At 51.2% G+C, this 18,501-nt stretch overlaps 1 protein-coding gene across 10 annotated transcripts in view; it reads right to left on the bottom strand.

Annotated features, from left to right (window-relative positions):
• MICAL2 (microtubule associated monooxygenase, calponin and LIM domain containing 2) overlaps positions 1-18,501 on the bottom strand; it is a 197,449-nt gene that overhangs the window by 100,839 nt on the left and 78,109 nt on the right. For all 10 annotated transcript variants that reach the window (XM_029059580.1, XM_029059579.1, XM_029059582.1 and 7 more), the window contains 7 exons: positions 14,442-14,649; positions 11,685-11,801; positions 10,156-10,257; positions 7,509-7,664; positions 6,679-6,779; positions 2,537-2,794; positions 204-319 (listed from right to left, as the gene is read on the bottom strand). In XM_029059580.1, coding sequence (XP_028915413.1) covers positions 204-319; positions 2,537-2,794; positions 6,679-6,779; positions 7,509-7,664; positions 10,156-10,257; positions 11,685-11,801; positions 14,442-14,649 — 1,058 coding nt within the window. The remainder of the gene's footprint in view (positions 1-203; positions 320-2,536; positions 2,795-6,678; positions 6,780-7,508; positions 7,665-10,155; positions 10,258-11,684; positions 11,802-14,441; positions 14,650-18,501) is intronic.

The raw sequence follows: 18,501 nt of genomic DNA, 5'->3' as shown, positions 1-18,501 counted from the left end.
TGTCTGTCATACTGTTATACTGTAGTTTCCCAAGCACTTAATACAGTGCACACAGTAGAACTTACTGGTCTCTGGAGACATAGCCAACCAGCCCGGGGGTCTGTCTCTCATTCATTCACTCAGTCGAATCTATTGAGCTCTTACTGTGGGCAGAGCACTGTACTAAGCGGCTTCCAGAGCCGGCCACGGTCGGACACACTCACCGTTCAGCCAGAACCTCCAGGGGAGGGCTTCCTTGGTTCCAGCGCTTCACCATCCAGGCTGTGTCAAAGGCCGCCAAAAATCCCCGAGCGCAGCCCGTCCCCATGGGCCAGAAAGGCTGCAAGATGAAATGTGAGTAGGTTAATGGCAAGCAGCGTGAAGCAGAGAAGCAGCGTGGCCTAGTGGCTAGAGCACGGGCCCGGGAGTCAGAAGGACCTGGGCTCTAATCCCGTATCTGTCACTTGCCTGCTGGGGTCACCTAGGGCAAGTCACTTTTCTGTGCCTCAGTTACCTCATCGGTAAAATGGGGATTAAGACTGTGAGCCCCATGTCGGGCAGGGACTGTGTCCAACCTGATTAGCCCCTATCTACCCCAGGGCTTAGAACAGTGCATGATACATAGTAAGAGTTCAACAAATACCACCATTATTATTATTTATTATTATTAGCATGGGCCCCACGTTCAATCAATCCATCGGTGGAATTTATTGAGCGCTTAATATAACAATAATAACAATGATGGTATTTGTTAAGCCCTTACTATGTGCCAGGCACTGTATTAAGTGTTGGGGTGGATACAAGCAAATCCGATTGGACACAGTCCCTGTCCCATATGGGTTTTGCAGTCTCAATCCCCATTTTACAGATGAGGTAACTGAGGCCCAGAGAAGAGATGGACTTGCCCATGGTCACAAAGCAGACAAGTGGGAGTTGGTATTAGAACCCATGACATTCTGACTCCCAGACCCGTGCTCTATCCACTACGTCATGCCGCTTCTCTTTTTCTGCTCTGTTCAGAGCACTGTAGTAAGCTCTTGGGAGAGTACAATGCAACAGAAGAAGTGGATCTGTTCTCTGCCCACAATTCCAGCCATGTGAGCAGAGGGGCCACCTGCGAGGAGAGGAGCCACCTCCCATCTAAGGGGGGACACTGAGGCTCGAAGGAGCAGCTTCCGCCAGTGATCTGAGCCCCACTGTCTCCTCATCCAGATTCCGGGCCACCCTCGTGGCTTTCGAAAAAGGCTCAAGCCCCAGGGACAAGACAACCAGTCTTTCAAATGAACATCCCCTCTAGACTGGAAGCTCGCTGTGGGCAAGAAATATGTCTACTTATTGCCATACCGTCCTCTCCCATGTGCTTAGTACAGTGCTCTGCACACCGTAAGAGCTCAATAAATATGACTGAATGAATGAACACCTGGCTCCGCCACTTGCCTGCCATGTGCTCTTGAGCAAGTCACCTCACTTCTCTGGGCCTCAGTTCCCTCATCTGTCAAATGGGGACTAAAACTGTGAGCCCTGTGGACCTCATCCAAACTGATTAGCTTGTATCTACCTCAGCGCTTAGTACACTGCCTAATGCAAGGTAAGCACTTAACATATACCATAAAAAAAAAAGAGGGCATGCTGACAAGCTGACAGCAAGGAGGTCTGGTGGCCCCAGGTCCCCACCCATTTTGGCCACAAAAATGGCTTCCCTAGAGGCCAGAGGAGTCTTTCCAAAGAGCTGGTTGAGGGCTGATCCCTGGCCCAATGGCCAGGAATTCTGTCATTAATAATAATAACAATAATAATAATAGTACTTGAAAACCGCTTAGTCTGTGCCAAGCACTGTACTAAGCAGTGGGGTAGATACAAGTTAATCAGGTTGGACAAAGTCCCTGTCCCAAATGGGGCTCACGCTCAAAATCCCCATTTTACAGATCAGGTAACTGAGGAAACTTTAAACCCAGACCCAAGCCTGTGCCCTACCCACTAGACCATGCTGCTTCATTAGAATAGTAATGATGGTATTTGTTAAGCGCTTACTATGTGCCAAGCACTGTTCTAAGTGCTGGGTTGACATATTGGCCTTGGGTAGAAAAAGGATTTGGCTTTAGGAAATTTGGACTTGGATTTGCGTCCTTTATTCACCCTTCCCTCAGCCACAAAGCAATTACATCCACATCCTTAATTCATTTACTTTCTTACTGTCTGTCTCCCCCTCTAGACTGTAAGCTCCTTGTGGGTGCTTAGTACAGTGCTCTGCACACAGTAAGCACTCAATAAATACCACCGACTGATTGACTGGTGTACAACTTTAGTCCACCTGTGTCCTCCGTTTGACTTTCTGCTCCTCAAAGACAAGGACGGAGCTTAAGATGCTCATTGTTCTCTCCCAAGCATCTAAAACAGGGATCTGCCCTCAGGAGGGGCTCAACAAATTGAAATGACTGAATGCGTGCACGCATGCACGAAGGAAGAAATGAACAAACGAGCGCACGAATGAATGCCTGAACGAGCACAGAGTGGGGAAGCGTGGGTTTTAAGAGACCCAAACCCAGCCGAGCCGCACCTCGAGTAAACTGTCGCCCACCAGGGCCACGAGGAGCCGACAGGAGCCCCTCTCGCGAACCAGCGCGGCGTTCTCGGAGGCGTACATGGAGGTGAAGTCAAACATGGCGACATCGGGCTGGCCGTAGTGATTGATGGCGAAGTCTAACGATGGCAGTTGGTAATCGGTGGCAAAGTCGGCCGCTTCCCTGGCATAGGAGAGCAGGTTATTCTGGTTGACGTTGTCCCCGCAGAGCAGCGCCTCGGTGTCGATGTAGTCCTGGGGGGGGCAGAATATGTCAGAAGCCTCATCACCACAATCAAGGCAGAGGACTGGGGCAGGGCCAAGGCAGGGGTATGCATGAGGAGCAGAAGTTGGGGGACACTGCGGAGGGGCGGGGGTCTGTCTGGACAGAGCACCTTTCCAAACTAGACCTAGATGAACATTTCACTCATTCAATCACATTTATTGAGCGTTTACTGTGTGTAGAGCAGCCTTTACTGTGTGTAGAGCACCGTACTAAGAGCGTGGGAGACTACGATATAACAATAAACAGGCACACACCTTGCCCACAGTGGGTTTACAGTCTAGATTAAGTTACAAACTAAATTATAGATCTGGAGGAGCAGCATGGCCTCGTGGCAAGAGTATGGGCTTTGGAGTCAGAAGGACCTGGGTTCTAATCCCATCCTCCCCCACTTGTCTGCTGTGTGACCTTGGGCAAGTCACTTCACTTCTCTGTGGCTCAGTTACCTCATCTGTAAAGTAGGGATTGAGATTGCGAGCCCCAAGTGGGACAGGGACTGTGTCCAACTTGATAACCTTGTGTCTACCCCAGTGCTCAGAACAGTGCTTGGCACATATTCATTCATTCAATAGTATTTATTGAGCGCTTACTATGTGCAGAGCACTGTACTAAGCGCTTGGGATGAACAAGTCGGCAACAGATAGAGACAGTCCCTGCCGTTTGACGGGCTTACAGTCTAATCGGGGGAGACGGACAGACAAGAACAATGGCACTAAACAGCGTCAAGGGGAAGAACATCTCATAAAAACAATGGCAACTAAATAGAATCAAGGCGATGTACAATTCATTAACAAAATAAATAGGGTAATGAAAATATATACAGTTGAGCGGACGGGTACAGTGCTGTGGGGAATAGTAAGGGCTTAACAAATGCCATTATTATTATTATTATCTGAGTGCTGTGGGGCTGGGAGGGAGGATGAATAAAGGGAGCAAGTCAGGGTGACGCAGAAGGGAGTGGAAGAAGAGGAAAGGAGGGCTCTAAATGCTCTTAAGACAGGAGAGGGGAGGAAACTGACTCTTAAAGTGGGCACTTGCACAGCTCTGAGAGCAGTGTGGCAGAACCTCAGGCTCCATTCCAAACTGGCCTTGTGAGAACAAAGAGGCATGTGAGATGCCAATAAGGGATTTTGAGGCAGGTTCCCTGGGCTGGGGAAATCTTTAAATTACATATTTTTTTTTAAATCTCGCATTTGTTAAGCCCGTACTACACGTCAGGCACTGTACTAAGTGCTAGGGTAGATACAAGGTTGTCAGGTGGGACACAATCCCTGTCTCACAGGGGGCTCACGATCTAAATCCCCATTTTGCAGGTGAGGGAACCGAGGCACAGAGAAATGAAGTAACTTGCCCAAGATCACACAGTAGACAAGTGGCAGAGCTGAGATTAGAACCCAGGTCCTTCTGACTCCTAGGCCTGGACTCTACCCACTAGGCACACCACTTCTCAACTGATTCTTAAAGTAGGCACTTGCACAGCTCCTAGAGAAATGTGGCAAAACTTCGGACTCCATTCCAAACTGGCCTTGTGGGAACGAGAAGGCCTATGAGATGCCAATAGGGGATTTCGAGGCACGTTCCCTGGGCTGGGGATATCTTTAAATTACTTATTTTTTAATGTGGGATTTGTTTAAGCACTTATTATGTGCCAAGCACTCTACTAAGCACTGGGGTAAATCCAAGATAATTAGGGTTGTCAGGTTGCACACAGATCCTGTCCCAGGAGGGGCTCACAATCTTAATCCCCATTTTATAGATGAGGTAACAAGAGACCCAGAGAAGTGAAGTGACTCACCCAAGGTCACACAGCAGACACGTGGCAGAAACGGGATTAGAACCCAGGTCCTTCTGACTCCCAGGCCCAGGCTCTATCCACTAGTTCACGCTGCTTCTCATGTTATAAATTATTCATTTATATTAATGTCTGTCTCCCCCTCTAGACTAGAAGCTCGTTGTGGTTAGGGAATGTGTCTGCCAGCTCGGTTGAATTGTTCTCTCCCAAGTGTTTAGTCCAGTGCTTTGCGCACAGTAACCGCTCATAAATACCATCGACTGACCCACATGCTGGAGGAGGAAAATTTGGGATGGGGGAAAGGAAAAAGAAGAAGCATTGAGAAAAACCCTGGCTTGGAGAATAGGCATCACTGTCTAAGTGGGCAAGTACACAGGATTCCCAAAGACTATGTGCCTGGCACATAGTTTTCCCATCTTGGAGACAGGGGTTTGGCCCCTGGGACCACCTAATCACCTCCTAATTCCGGGGTGGCTCCCAACGTATCCAGCCAAGTTTCCAGCCACTGACAAAAACAACACAAAGCTGCGGGTCCCTGCCTTACCCCTCCCGGTTTGGAACATTCCTGGGTCCCGCTGGGTCTGAGTGTTGCCTACTCCATGTCTGCCACCATCCCTGCCAATGTCAATAGAGTCGCCTAGGAGGCCCGTTCTCTGGGGCTTGTCGGGTTGGGGGTCCGTGGCTGGCAGACACATGCCCGTCCACTCCAGGCCAGAAGAAGAGGGTCAGGGGGAGAACTGGATTATATACAAGCCTCCTCGTCCCACTTTTGCTGCCAGGGAGAATGACAAGGGAAGAGACACGTTCTTCCCAGCGTGGCCTAGTGGCTAGAGTCCGGGTTTGGACGTCGGAAGGACGTGGGTTCTAATCCCGGCTCCGCCGCTTGTCTGTTCGGTGACCTTGGGCTAGACACTTCACTTCTCTGGGCCTCAGTGACCTCATCTGGAAAATTGAGATTAAGACTGTGAGTCCCATGCGGGATAGGGACTGTGCCCATCTTGATTAAAGCAGCGTGGCTCAGTGGAAAGAGCACGGGCTTTGGAGTCAGAGGTCATGGGTTCAAATGCCGGCTCTGCCACTTGTCAGCTGTGTGACTGTGGGCAAATCACTTAACTTCTCTGGGCCTCAGTTACCTCATCTGTGAAATGGGGATTAAGACTGTGAGCCCCACGTGGGACAACCTGATTCCTGTGTCTACCCCAGCGCTTAGAACAGTGCTCTGCACGTAGAAAGTGCTTAACAAATACCAACATTATTATTATTATTATTATTAACTTGTATCTACCCCAGTGTTTAGAACAGTGCCTGGAACAAAGCGAGCTCTCAGTAAACATTCTTTTAAACAAACAGATGGGCAGCGGTGACTGATACAGGTTGGTCCTGGAGCGGGTTTCTGGACTCCCTCACTGTGCCAGCCCGATGCCACGCTGTTGTCATCTTGCTAGGCAGCAGAGCTTCTCTGCCGTGGCCTAGCCAGGCACACCACCAGGGCTGATAGTCTACCCCTTGGTCATAGTGGATGGGGCAAGGCTGGGCCAGGGAGGAGCTGTGACCCCACGTAGATGGATTTGGCAGGGGGAGGCGTAGGAGAGTGTCCTTTTGTAGGGCAAGCAATGGAGGTTGTCAGAGGAGAGCTAGAGATGGCTACCAACCCCCCAGCCCAGCCATGGGGAAGTCACCCATCCTAAATGAGGGAGTCCCTGCCCATAAGGAAATTGAAGCTGCCCCCGGTCCAACGATACGGACCGAAACGGAAACCGGCAGCGGGGACAAATTCGTCCTGACCGCTCTCTCTTACTCGGTGCTGATCCGCTCGTCTGGTGACCGCAACGAACCGCCCCCTCCCCGACACCGCCCCGGCCCACAGAGGAAGCCACAGCAGAGAGGGTGAGCGGGGTTTCTGGGGTGATCCTGCCCGACGACCCTCGCAACTGGGATAGCGTCCAGGCCGGGGACTGGGAACTCCGGCTGGACGTCAGGCGGGCTCAGTGACCACGCCTCTGCTGCCGACCAACGTTTACTCAGCTCCTCTCTGGTGTCTTAAGGTCCCTCTGTGAGACGTACATTGATAATGACTCCTTTGTCCAGAAGGCTCTGCTTTTTGGCCGTCATCACGAAATAGTGAGTGCTGTCTTTGTAGTAAACAATGTTTTCCAGGTCGATTCCTGAAGAGAGGATACACACACAAACACACTTGTAAAGCGGAATCCCCGTTGCCCTCCTCTTCTCTCCTCCCCCCAGGTGGAGCCACCCTGCTTAGGTGTGGGGTGGCCACTGAGTAAGCTAGGCCAACGGTGGTGCCGCCAGGGTCGTGTTGGTTGGACAGTCCAGCAGCATGCTGGAATCTCCAGGTGCCCCCACAGGGATGACACTGGACTTGGAGGATTGGCTGGTCTCTCTGGGGGGCACTGGGTGAAGCTCTGCCCCTTCTGCAGCAGGGCAGAGGGAGGTAGCGACCCGGGAGGACCCAGAAGCGGGGAGAACATTGGCAATCGATCGGAGCGCTTTTCCAAGAATTGTTTTAAACCCTCTGGGTACATACGTTCCCGAGACGAGGAGTGCCATTTGAGATCCAATTTGAAACCAGTGGAGCCTACCTCCCAGGACCGTTTGAGACCCATTGCTTGCCCTTTTAAACATCCCCCAATCCCTGACCTGCCAAACCTGATCAGAGTGGCTCCAGACAGTTCCGGCCTTAAGGGAAATTGGATCGGTTGATCCGCAGTCTCCTGCTTCTATTGTTTTTCTTTTTACTTTAATCTTACAAGTCTAGGACATCCCACCCTCGCCCTTGGAAATAACCACTTGCTTGCTCTTCCAGGGTAAATAATGTCAGGTAATCGATCGGCCGGGACAAAACTCGCGTTCGGCCTCCGGAAAGGAAAAAGACCCACCCGTTTCCTCTTTCAAGTCCTGAAAGAATTTCTGATTAAAGATGAAAGCCACGCCGCTGATTTCCTCCACCTTGGCTTCGGCTGTGGTGTTTCTGTTGATGAAGTTGGCAGTGATTGCGATAGCCAGCTTCCCGCGGAATTCTTTCCTTCGGAAACCTGGTGGAAGGAAAGGAAAAGTTGGATCTGGGTACTGCCTTTGGGGCAAGGGGAGGTGAGCAAGCAGAGACGAGACGCCCACCTGTCCCCAGGAGATCAAATCTGAGAGCCTGTTTGACCAGGAGAATAAATGAGGCATAGCGAAGACAACATGGGCCTGATAGCCAGAAGGACCTGGGTTCTAATCACAGCTCTGCCACTTGTGTGCTGTGTGACATTAGGCAAGTCACTTCACTTCTCTGGGCCTCAGTTATTTCATATGTAAAATGGGGAGTAAGACTTAGACCCACGTGGAACAGGGACTACGTCCAACCTGATAATCGTGTATCTACCCCAGTGCTCAGTACAGTGCCCGGCACACAGTAAGCACTTAACAAATGTCATCGTTATTATTATAGCTTCAATGTGGATAACTGCCGGGTTTAGAGATCCAAACGGCCTGAGGTTTTGTCCAAGGGGAATGGAACGAGACTGACCTTTCTCCCTGTGCCTTTAAGACCCCACTGGTCACCATCCCTGCCTCACCTTTCAATATTCCATATTTCCATATTTTGGGCATTAAGGCGTGAATGTGGAGACCCTTGCAGGCACTAACTGGGCGAGGTCAGCCAAGGGGGTGGGCAGTCAGTGTGGTATGGAAGGGGGACATATGGGTGGGCTTCTCTTTTATCCTTCCAGCAAGCTCCACGATTCCTTCACGGTAGGGCCTGAATGCTCAAAGCCTGGTTATTTCCTACAGGGCCGGAACACGGCAGGAGAAAGAGGTGGGGAGAGCACTTTTCTCATTTTGGGGGCTGGGTCAGACCCGTGTCAGCTTCATGGACATCACTAGAGTTATTTGACATATGGAGACCAAAGCCAGAGGCCCCTTCCCCAGGTGGAAAATGGAGAGGCTGTCAAGAGGGAAGAGGCGTAAAATTTAGCAGCATGGACTAGTGGCTAGAGCACGGGCCTGGGAATCAGTAGGACCTGGGTTCTAATTCTGGCTCTGCCACCTGTCTGCTGTGTGACCTTGGGTGTCACTTCTCTGTGCCTTAATGACCTCATCTGGAAAAAGGGGATGGAGACGGTGAGCCCTTTGTGGGACAGGGACTACGTCCAACCCAATTTGCTTGAATCGACCCCAGTGCTCAATACGATGCCTGGCACACAGTAAGCGCTTAACAAATACCTCAGTTAATATTATTATTATTAGCAGCAGCAGGTCCTTTCTTGCGAGGGGAAGGCGCGGCTGGATGAGGTTTCTCCCTGTGCCAGGGAGATTCAGGGGTTTGGAATTTTGTTTAATGGGCGATCCCCAGCCCTTCACAGCGACGGCCTATCTCCCTGGGATCTTCCCGGCTTGCGTATGGAAACACATCTCCTGGGCCCGGGCCAGGACTCTGAGAGTCTACTGGAAATCCCACCCTCGACGCCTGGGGAGCAAGAGGGTGGCATCGGCTGGCAGGGCTTGTCCATCTCCGCCCTCAGGGAGGGTCCTCAACTGGTGAAGGAGGTGTCTGCCACACTGGCCAGACTGGAGAGCTCCCAATCCAAGAAGCAGTAGCCCCCACCCTGGCCTGGTGGCAGGAGGAAGGTGGGCAGGGTGGCAAGAGGGAGAGGGCCGAAGGGAGACAGCGTGGCCTAGTGGAAAGAGAATGGGTCTGGGAGTCAGAAGACCTGGGTTCTAACCCCATATATTCCACTTCTGTCCTGTGGGTTTTTATGAGGGTATTTAAGCACTTACTAGATGTGCTAAGCACTGTGCTAAGCACTGGGGTAGATAGAGGGTAATCAGCTTGGACACAGTCCATGCCCTAGATAGGACTCACAGTCTTAATCCCCATTTTACAGATGAGGAAACTGAGCCCTGGAGAAGTTAAGTGGCGTGCCCAAGTTCGTCCAGCAGACCAGTGGCTGAGCCGGGATTAGAACCCAGGTCCTTCTAACTCCCAGGCCCACGCTCTATCCACTAGGCCATGCTGCTTCTGTGTGACCTTGGGCAAATCACTTCACTTTTCTGGGCTTCAGTTACCTCCTCTGTAAAATGGTGATTAAATCCGCCCCTCTCCTACTTAGACTGTGAGCCCCAGGTGGGACGGGGACCATGTCCAACCTCATTGTCTCATACCTACCCCAGAGCTTAGAACAGTGCTTGGCACATAGTGAGCACTTAACGGGGACTATTAAAAAAACAAAAGTCCCTCCTTCCCGCCCCTTTCCTGGCTGGTTGATGTTGACGCCCTCTAGCCAGGTGCTGGGCTCCCGAGTGGTGTTTCCTAGCCAGGAGGGAGGCCCCCAAGGATCGGGGAGGGTGAAGGTAGGTCCACGATCACCATCAGCCGGGGCTGACTTGCCCAGAGTTGGCTTAGTGCCCTGCTCCTCAGTGCGAGGTCCCTTCCCCACCTAACCGGCCGCATCTTGTCCCCTCCCCGATACCCTCCCCATCCTTGCCCGCCGCCTGGCATTTCCTTCTCCTTCCGCAACCCCTGGGAAAGCACCCCCACTGTACCGGCCAGCGTGTTCCTGCGTCCGTCAGCTCCCACGATCACGTCGAATTCAAACTCCGACAGAGGGTGGTCGGCTGGGAGGTATTCAGCCCGCCAGCCTATTTCTAAACAAAAAAAGTGGGGTGCCGCCGCATCAGTTCCCGGGGTGCGGATGTAGCTTGCCTCAGAACCACGTCCCAAGTCCGATCCAAATGCAGCCCACCCTAGGTTCTCTACACTGGTCCTCGACGTCATTGCTAGGCTGGAAGCTCTTTGAGGGCAGGGACTGTGTCTTCCAACTCTACCGTACTGTGATCTTTTAAAATTGTATCTTATCCAAGAAGCCTTCCCTCACTAATCTTTCTTTTCCCCAACCTATCCACCCTCTCTTGTGTGTCCCCTATGAACTTGGGTGTGTACCCCCTTTTTGATACTCATGCTACTTCCAGACCCATTGTACTTATATGCATATCCATATTCTCTGTCGCTTCCCCCATCCGTGATTTATTTTAATGCCTGTCTTCCCCAGTAGACGCTAGATCCTCTAAGGCAGGGATTCTGTCTACCAACTCTGTTATATTGTATTTTCCCAAGCATTTATAGGACAGTCTCTGCACACAATAAGCACTCAATAAATGGAAGCAGCGTGGCCTAGTGGAAAGAGCATGGGCTTGGGAGTCGGAGGTCATGGGTTCTAATCCTGGCTGCACCACTTGTCAGCTGTGTGACTTTGGGCAAGTCGCTTAACTTCCCTGTCCCTCAGATACCTCATTTGTAAAATGGGGATGAAGACTGTGAGCCCCACGTGGGACAACCTGATTACCTTGTATTTCCCCCAGTGCTTAGAACAGTGCTTGGCACATAGTAAGCACTTAACAAATACCATTATTATTATTATCCTTTCTTGAGAGCTCACATTAAGCAGAGAGGCTGGCCTCATTCATTCATACGTTCAATCGTATTCACCGAGTGCTTCCTATGTGCAGAGCACTGTACTAAGCACTTGGGAAAGTACAACAATAAAAAGACACGGCCGCTGTAAGAGACTCCAGAGCCAGGCTCGTGTTAAAGTGATCGGAGGCCCCTGGATCACTGGGTGGTGCCCGTTGGCACAGTGAGGGTTCTGGGAGTTGGTCAGTTCCTCCCACTACACAGGATATCAATGTCTATCTTTTTGAGCACCTAATTATGTATTTGGCTACTTCCCCTTCAGAGAATTGCTCTCTATTATTCCTCCTGTGCTCACTCATTAGGAGTTGCTTTTGTCTATTGGCTCCCATTAAGCTGAAAGCCCCTGGAGGGTAGGGGCCTTGTCTTGTACTGTTGCGCTCTCCCTCGGGCGCTCAATAAATACCGTTGATAAGCTAGGATGCCCTCTGACCGTGACCGGGGTGACCCGAGGATCGGGGATGGTGGAGGGAGAGGATTGGGGTGGGCGGAGAAGGTGGAGTAGGGGAGGAATGTTCTGAGCTTCCTGCTGCAGGAAGGCCCCTCTCCCCCTCGATTCTTCCCCACAGAGTAGGAACAGGGCGGGGGTCCGACGGGTGCCTACGTTGATTTTCTTCATCTTTGGGAGGCTCCAGGACCTGGACGAACTCCACGTTCACATGTATCTCCACTCCCAGCATCAGGGCCACTTTGAACAGGATGAGCTGTAGCTGCCGGATACCTGTTGGAAAAGCGCCCGGTTAAGGCTTAGTGGAAAGAGCGTGGGCTTGGGAATCAGAGGTTGTGGGTTCTAATCCCCGCTCTACCACTTGTCCCCTGTGTGACTTTGGGTAAGTCACTTAACTTCTCTGGGCCTCAGTTCCCTCATCTGTAAAATGGGGATTAAGACTGTGAACCCCACATGGGAAAAACTAATTACCTTGTATCTACCCCACCACTTAGAACAATGCTTGGCATAAAGTAAGCGCTTAACAAATACCATAATTATTATCAATGGGCTCCTTCCATCCTCCTCCCAGAAAGGTGTCTCACCGGCTGTGAATGCCAAGAGCCAGTGCCTGACCTCCCGCCTGGGGGCACCCCAATAATCGTGGCACTGGGTGCCGGTTGGAGCACAGACTTACTCCCCTGGCCCGCCACATGCCAAGCTTGTGCCAGCAGGGCCCACTACAAGGCAAATCGGGGACCTCTCCCTGTCCCAGCCCACACCCCTGGAGCTCAATCAAGGTCACAAATCACCAGCTCTCACCTTTCGCCCCTTGTCACCTGCTACGCCCCACTTACACTCTTCCCAAGCTCACCTGCTAGTCACCCCACCCTCAACTCTCCCATTTCAGACCCCCCTTCAAATGGCCTACCTCCTTCTTAAACCCCTTTTCCCCCCACCCCCAACATACATCCTAACCCCACCTCCTCCAGGAGGCCTTGGTCAGCACTTACATACGTATCTTCAAATTATATATTGTAAATTACTTATTTTTTCATATTAATGTCTGTCTGTTCCCTCTAGACTGTAAGCTCGTTACGGCCAGGAAACCTGTCAGCTAATTCTGCTGTACTGTACTCTCCCAAGCACTTAGTACACTGCTCTGCACAAAAGGAGTGCTCAATAATACCAATGATTGCTTGACTGAGGGCATCCCAGCAGCCAAAGAGCATTTATGTATTGGTTAGAGAAGCAGCATGGCTCAGTGGAAAGAGCCTGGGCTTGGGAGTCAGAGGTCATGGGTTCGAATTCCGGATCTGCCACTTGTCAGCTGTGTGACTGTGGGCAAGTCACTTAACTTCTCTGGGCCTCAGTTACCTCATCTGTAAAATGGGGAATAAAACTGTGAGCCCCACGTGGGACAACCTGATCACCCTGTATCTACCCCAGCGCTTAGAACAGTGCTTTGCACATAGTAAGCGCCTAACAAATACCAACATTATTATTAGCTACTTATATAGAGAAGAAGCATGGCTTAGTGGCAAGAGCATGGGCTTGGGAATCAGAGGACGTGGTTCTAATCCCGGCTCCGCCACTTGTGTGCTGTGTGACCTTGGGCAAGCCACTTGACTTCTCTGTGCTTCAGTTACCTCATCTGTAAAATGGGGATTAAGACTGTCAACCCCTCGTGGGACAACCTGATTACCCTGTATCTACCCCAGTGCTTAGAACAGTGCTTGGCACATAGTAAGTGCTAAACAAATACCATAATCATCATCATCGATCACACTTCGAAGGGCTCTGGGCCCTGTCCACGTGGAGCATAGAGAAGGGGAAGGGTGGTGACGAGGCCGGCAGGCATTGATCCTTCCCTAGAGAGCCACTCGGCCTCCTTGGTCCACTGTGGGCCTGCTAAGAACCCCCAGCACTTATGTCTATAGCTGTAAATTATTTCTATTAATGTCTGTCTTCCCCTCTAGACCGTAAGCTCTGTGTGGGCAGGAAATGAGTCCTTTTACTGATCTATTGTACTCTCCCAAGCACTTAGTACAGTGTTCTGCACACAGGAAGTGCTCAATAAATACGACTGACTGAATGACTGACCCTGGGGCTTCCCACATCCGGCCGGCAGTGCCCAGGACCCCCAGTCTGTGCCCTTGCTATAAGCTAGTTTTGTTCTCGTGAGCACTGGAGGACGGGAGCCTTGCCAAGCAACTCGTGGATTCCAACATAGCCGTAGCTCCTGCTTGCCTACCAGGCGCCCCCCCCGAGTCCAGAATGAACAATCGAGTCCAGAATGAAAAATCGGTTTCAAATGGGCACAATTCTTCCCTGGTGGTCCGGGGAGCTGACGCTCCCTCCCCTGTCACCCGGCTGCCCCTCGTGCTAACCGGGGAGGCAGCAGGCACCAGAGCAGAGCGACCAAGGAGCCTCCCCGGGACAGCGATTGTTCTACTGAACTCTCGCTGTCTGCCAGCCAGGCCCTGTCAGGCCCTACTCCTTTAAACTGCCCCATTCAATCTCTGCACTTTCCTCACACCTCCCCCATCTTCCCCCGGACCCTCTTTGGGCCGTGATGACCTCACACCCCTTTGCCCTCCCCTCAGGCTCCTCTATCCTCCCCTCACTCCCTCAGCTTCAGACCTCTTCCCTTTTTTCACTGAAAAGAGCCAAATCCTTGTCTCAGGGTCCAGAAACCAAGGTTTCTCCCTTGAGCCCTGGGTGACTGTGGCTAAATCCATGTCCTCCCTGGGCCTCGGGTTTTTTTTTGCCTGTACATTGGGTGTAAGAACCCAACACCTCCCTTCCAGAACAGGTGTATGTATGGTCTCCACAACCCTTTAGGGAGCCAGGTCATGGCGATATCCCTGCCGTTCCCCGGTCCAGTAATGGACTGGGGCAGATTCCAAGAGGGGAGGCTCGGCGGGCACTTACTGATGTGATCGATGGAGCCCGCGCAGAACTTCCCGTAGAACTTCTTGGCCCCGAGGCCGCGCAGGTCGTGGATGGTGAAGGGCCAGAGGTGCAGGACGTTATTCCTGGAGAACGTGTCTCTCTTCTCTACCACGACCACCTTGGCCCCCAGGAAGGCCAGCTCGATGGCCGTACGAAGGCCACAGGGACCCCCGCCGACGATCAAACACTGAACAGCGAGAAGGCAGAGAAGAACGTCGAGTTCAGGACCCATTGAGAGATGCTCACCCTGCTAGGGGAGCTCTCCTCCATCAGCCCACCCCTTCACTCTCCTCCGCCCCGGGCCTGACAACTGTGACATGGGCAAGCATCATATGAATGTCTGTCTCCTCTTCTATTCATTCATTCAGCCATATTTATTCAGTGCTTAATGTGTGCAGAGCCCTTTATTGAGCCCTTAGGAGTCTTGTCTTATGCTGTCGAGTCATCTCCGAGCCATAGCGTCGCCAAGGACATATCTGTCCCAGAACACCCTGGGATGTCCTCTCTCATCACATCTGCCAAACTAACTCTCTTCCCCTCTTTGAGCAGCCAAAGATTGGAGAGTCGGCGAGAGGGGATGGCCTAGCGGCAAGACCCAAGGCCCTGGAGTATGATGACCCAAGTTTTAATCCTGTCTCCACCACTTGCCTACTTCAGTTCTCTGGGACTTATTTCCTCATCCGTAAAATGGGGGCTATACACTCGTTCTCCCTCCCCCTTAGACTGTAAGTTCCAAGTGGGGACAGGATCTTTTTATCTTGCATCTGCCTCATGCTTATCACAATGTTTGGCAGTGCTTCGTTCTTTGACACTGAACAAATACCACTGTTATCAGCAGTAGCGGCCTGGACAACTCAAGCCTGTTTTTGGACATCCTGGTGTGGGAGGAGGAGTTCTCCCCTGGTATAGGCTCACCCCCCTTCCCAAACCCACTCCCCCGGTTATACTTGGCCCTAGTCACAGAACATGAGCTGAGTTAGAGGGGGGCACCCTCCATTCTATCTCTTTCACTGGGCGTTTGGGGAAGTTTTCCCAAATAACTCAGAGATGGAGTCTGCAAGAACCCAAATGACTGGGCCGTGAAGTCATCACTCAGCCAAATTTCGCCAGGGCTACAGGTCAGTGGAGGAGCCCGGCTTGTGGTATTTATAGCCAGGAGGTTGAGCAGACCCTCCTCCCCCCGCACCCTTCCCCGGCTACAAGTTCATTATCTCACAATCAAAACATGTTCTTTGGGTTTGCACATAGCCAGACCATGATGAGAGTTTTATAAACAAGAATGTTTCATTTCAATTCTTCTGAGGTTTTATTCTGGGTTCAGTCTAGACCCACTGCATTTCTCTTCCATCAGTGGGTCTTATGAGAAGCAGCGGGGCATAGTGGACACAGCACGGGCCTGTGAGTCAGAAGGATTAGAACCCCGGCTCTGCCACTTGCTTGCTGTGTGAACTTGGGCGAGACACTTCACTTCTCTGTGCCTTGGTTACCTCATCTGAAAAAAGGGGATTGAGACTGAGTCCCAGGTGAGGCAGGGTGTCCAACCCAATTTGCTTGTATCCACCCCAGATCTTAGTATAATGCTTGGCATATCGTAAGCACTTAACAACCATCACAGTTATTATTATTGTTATTATTCTAACCATTGGTCTGCCTGCTGGCTCTGGGCACCGGAAGATTGGCATGGTGGGGGTGGAGAGGGCAAGGAGCAGTAGAATGGAGGGAGTTGGAAGAGAGGGAGAGAGAGAAAAAGGGAGAGAAAGAAAGAGGCTCAGTCGGTTCAAGCAGAGGATTCCTTATCACTGAGGCAGAGAGAGACCACCCCCCGCCAACCTCAGGCTGGGCCATTTTCAAACCATTCATCCTGGAGCCATCACTGAAATTCCGGACAAGATGCTTGAACCGCGCCAGCTCAAGGGCCCGGCCCCACCCGCTTCCGAGAATCACCTATGTTCCCGGCATCGCTCCGGTCTTGGAATGCAGGGCTGCCCCGGGTAACTCGTTGTGGAGGAGAGAGCTCAACGCCCAGCGGAAGCAGGGCAGGGGCAGGCGGCTTAGCTCCAGAACCCGGGGAACAACAAGACCGGTCGGGAGCTGAGAACGCACAGCTGTCCACCCCCCGCCCTCCCCGGGAGCCGGACCCCTCAACCCCATCAGGTTTTGGAGGCTAAGTCGTACACAATTCCAACGAGCTCCCCTTGGGTCGCTTAGCCTCTTTGGTCCCTGCAAATCCACCTCTCACCCCCTGGGACTGTTCTCAGCTGACTTTACCCTCATTTCAGTCAGGGGAACTTAATTTATTACCCAGTTGGGAAACAACTAGAGCCAAAACCAGCAGGAAGTCTATTGTAAAGCCAGTCTTTGAGTGCTCAGGCCCCCACATTTACTAAATAGCAGGATAAATGCAAGGAGAAAAACAGGCTTTTGGTTTAGAAGGAAAGCTGCAAGCGGGGGATGACTTGAAAGGCCCAGTCACTTTAGACTGAGATAACCATGAGGTGGAAGAACAGAGCCCAAAGCCATGCCTCATTTTCTCTCGATTTCCTATTCATCTGCTCCTGTTCAGATCATATAATAATAATAATAATCTGTGGAATTTACTACAGGCTTCCTTTTTTTTTTAGTGGTATTTTTTTTACTATGTGCCAAGCACTGTACTAAGCGCTAGGGTAGATATAATCTAATCAGGTTGGAACACAGTGCATGTCCCACGTCGGGCTCATGGTCTTAATCCCCATTTTACAGATATGGTAACTGACATAGAGGAGTGAAGTGACTTACCCAAGGTCATGCAGCAGACAAGTGGCAGAGCCAGAATTGGAACTCAGGTACTTCTGATTCCCAGGACTGTGTTCTATCCACTCGACCACACTGTTTCATTCATTCATTCAATCGTATTTATTGAGTGCTCACTGCAAGCGCTTGGAAAGTACAATTTGGCAGTGCCAAGCACTGAAATAATAAGATAATCAGATCTGACATGATCCCTGTCCCACTCGGGGCTCCCACACTAAGAAGAAGAACAGATATTAAACTCTCATTTAGTAGATGAGGAGATTGAGGCCCAGAGAAGTGAAGTGACTTGCCCACAGTCACATGGCAGGCAAGTGCCAGGGTTGGGATTAGACACCAGATCTGGACCTTTTCCACTACGTCCACTAAGAGAGGTAGCACAGATTGGAGCAGCAGCATGGTCTAGCGGAAAGAGTGCAGGCCTGGGAGTTAGAGGAGCTGGGTTCTAATAATATAAGAGTTGATAGACATGTTCCCTACCCAAAACAAACTTACAGTCTAGAGAGCAGAACACACCCAAAAGAGAAGCAGTGTGGGCTACTGCACACGGCAGGAACCCGGGAGTTAGAAGGACCTGGGTTCTAAGTCCAGCTCATCCACTTCAGATCACTTCACTTCTCTATGCCTCAGTTACTGTATCTGTAAAATGAGGATTGAGACTATGAGCCCCATTTGGGATGTGGACTGTGTCCAATGTAATTAAGTGAATTATGTAAAGTGCCTGGTACATAGTGAGTGCTTAACAAATACCATTAGAAAATAAAAATCGTGATGAAGAAACAGCTCTTGCCTCTGGAGCAAGACAGGGCTTGGGGAGGAAGGGCACTTGATTCAGAAAGAGATGGGTGGGATGGTCACTTGAGGCCAGGCCTGGGTTAAAAAGCAATTCAGTCAATCAATGGTATTTATTAAGCGCTTACTGGGTGCAGAGCACTGTGCTGAGCGCTTTGGGACAGTACAATATGACAGAGTTGGTAGACAAGCTCCCTGCCCAGAATGAATGCTAGGAGTTGGGGAACAAGGAGAGGAGGGAAAATGGGGAAAGTGGGGGTAGAGGGACTTGTCTTCCTTGCCTCTGAACATTTGCCCGATCTATCAATCAAATAGTGGCATTTACCGCGCACTTTACTGTATGTAGAGCACTGTCTGAAGTACTTGAGAAAGTACAATATGATAGAGTAAGTGGACCCTAACCCTGGCCTATAAGGAGTGAACAGGCCAGAGCGGGAGACGGACTCTAAAATTAATT

The sequence above is a fragment of the Ornithorhynchus anatinus genome, chromosome 3 (genome assembly GCF_004115215.2).
Source record: "Ornithorhynchus anatinus isolate Pmale09 chromosome 3, mOrnAna1.pri.v4, whole genome shotgun sequence".
Lineage (NCBI taxonomy): Eukaryota > Metazoa > Chordata > Mammalia > Monotremata > Ornithorhynchidae > Ornithorhynchus > Ornithorhynchus anatinus.
Note: the sequence above shows the minus strand (reverse complement) of the source record. Positions and strands in the feature narration are given on the sequence as shown.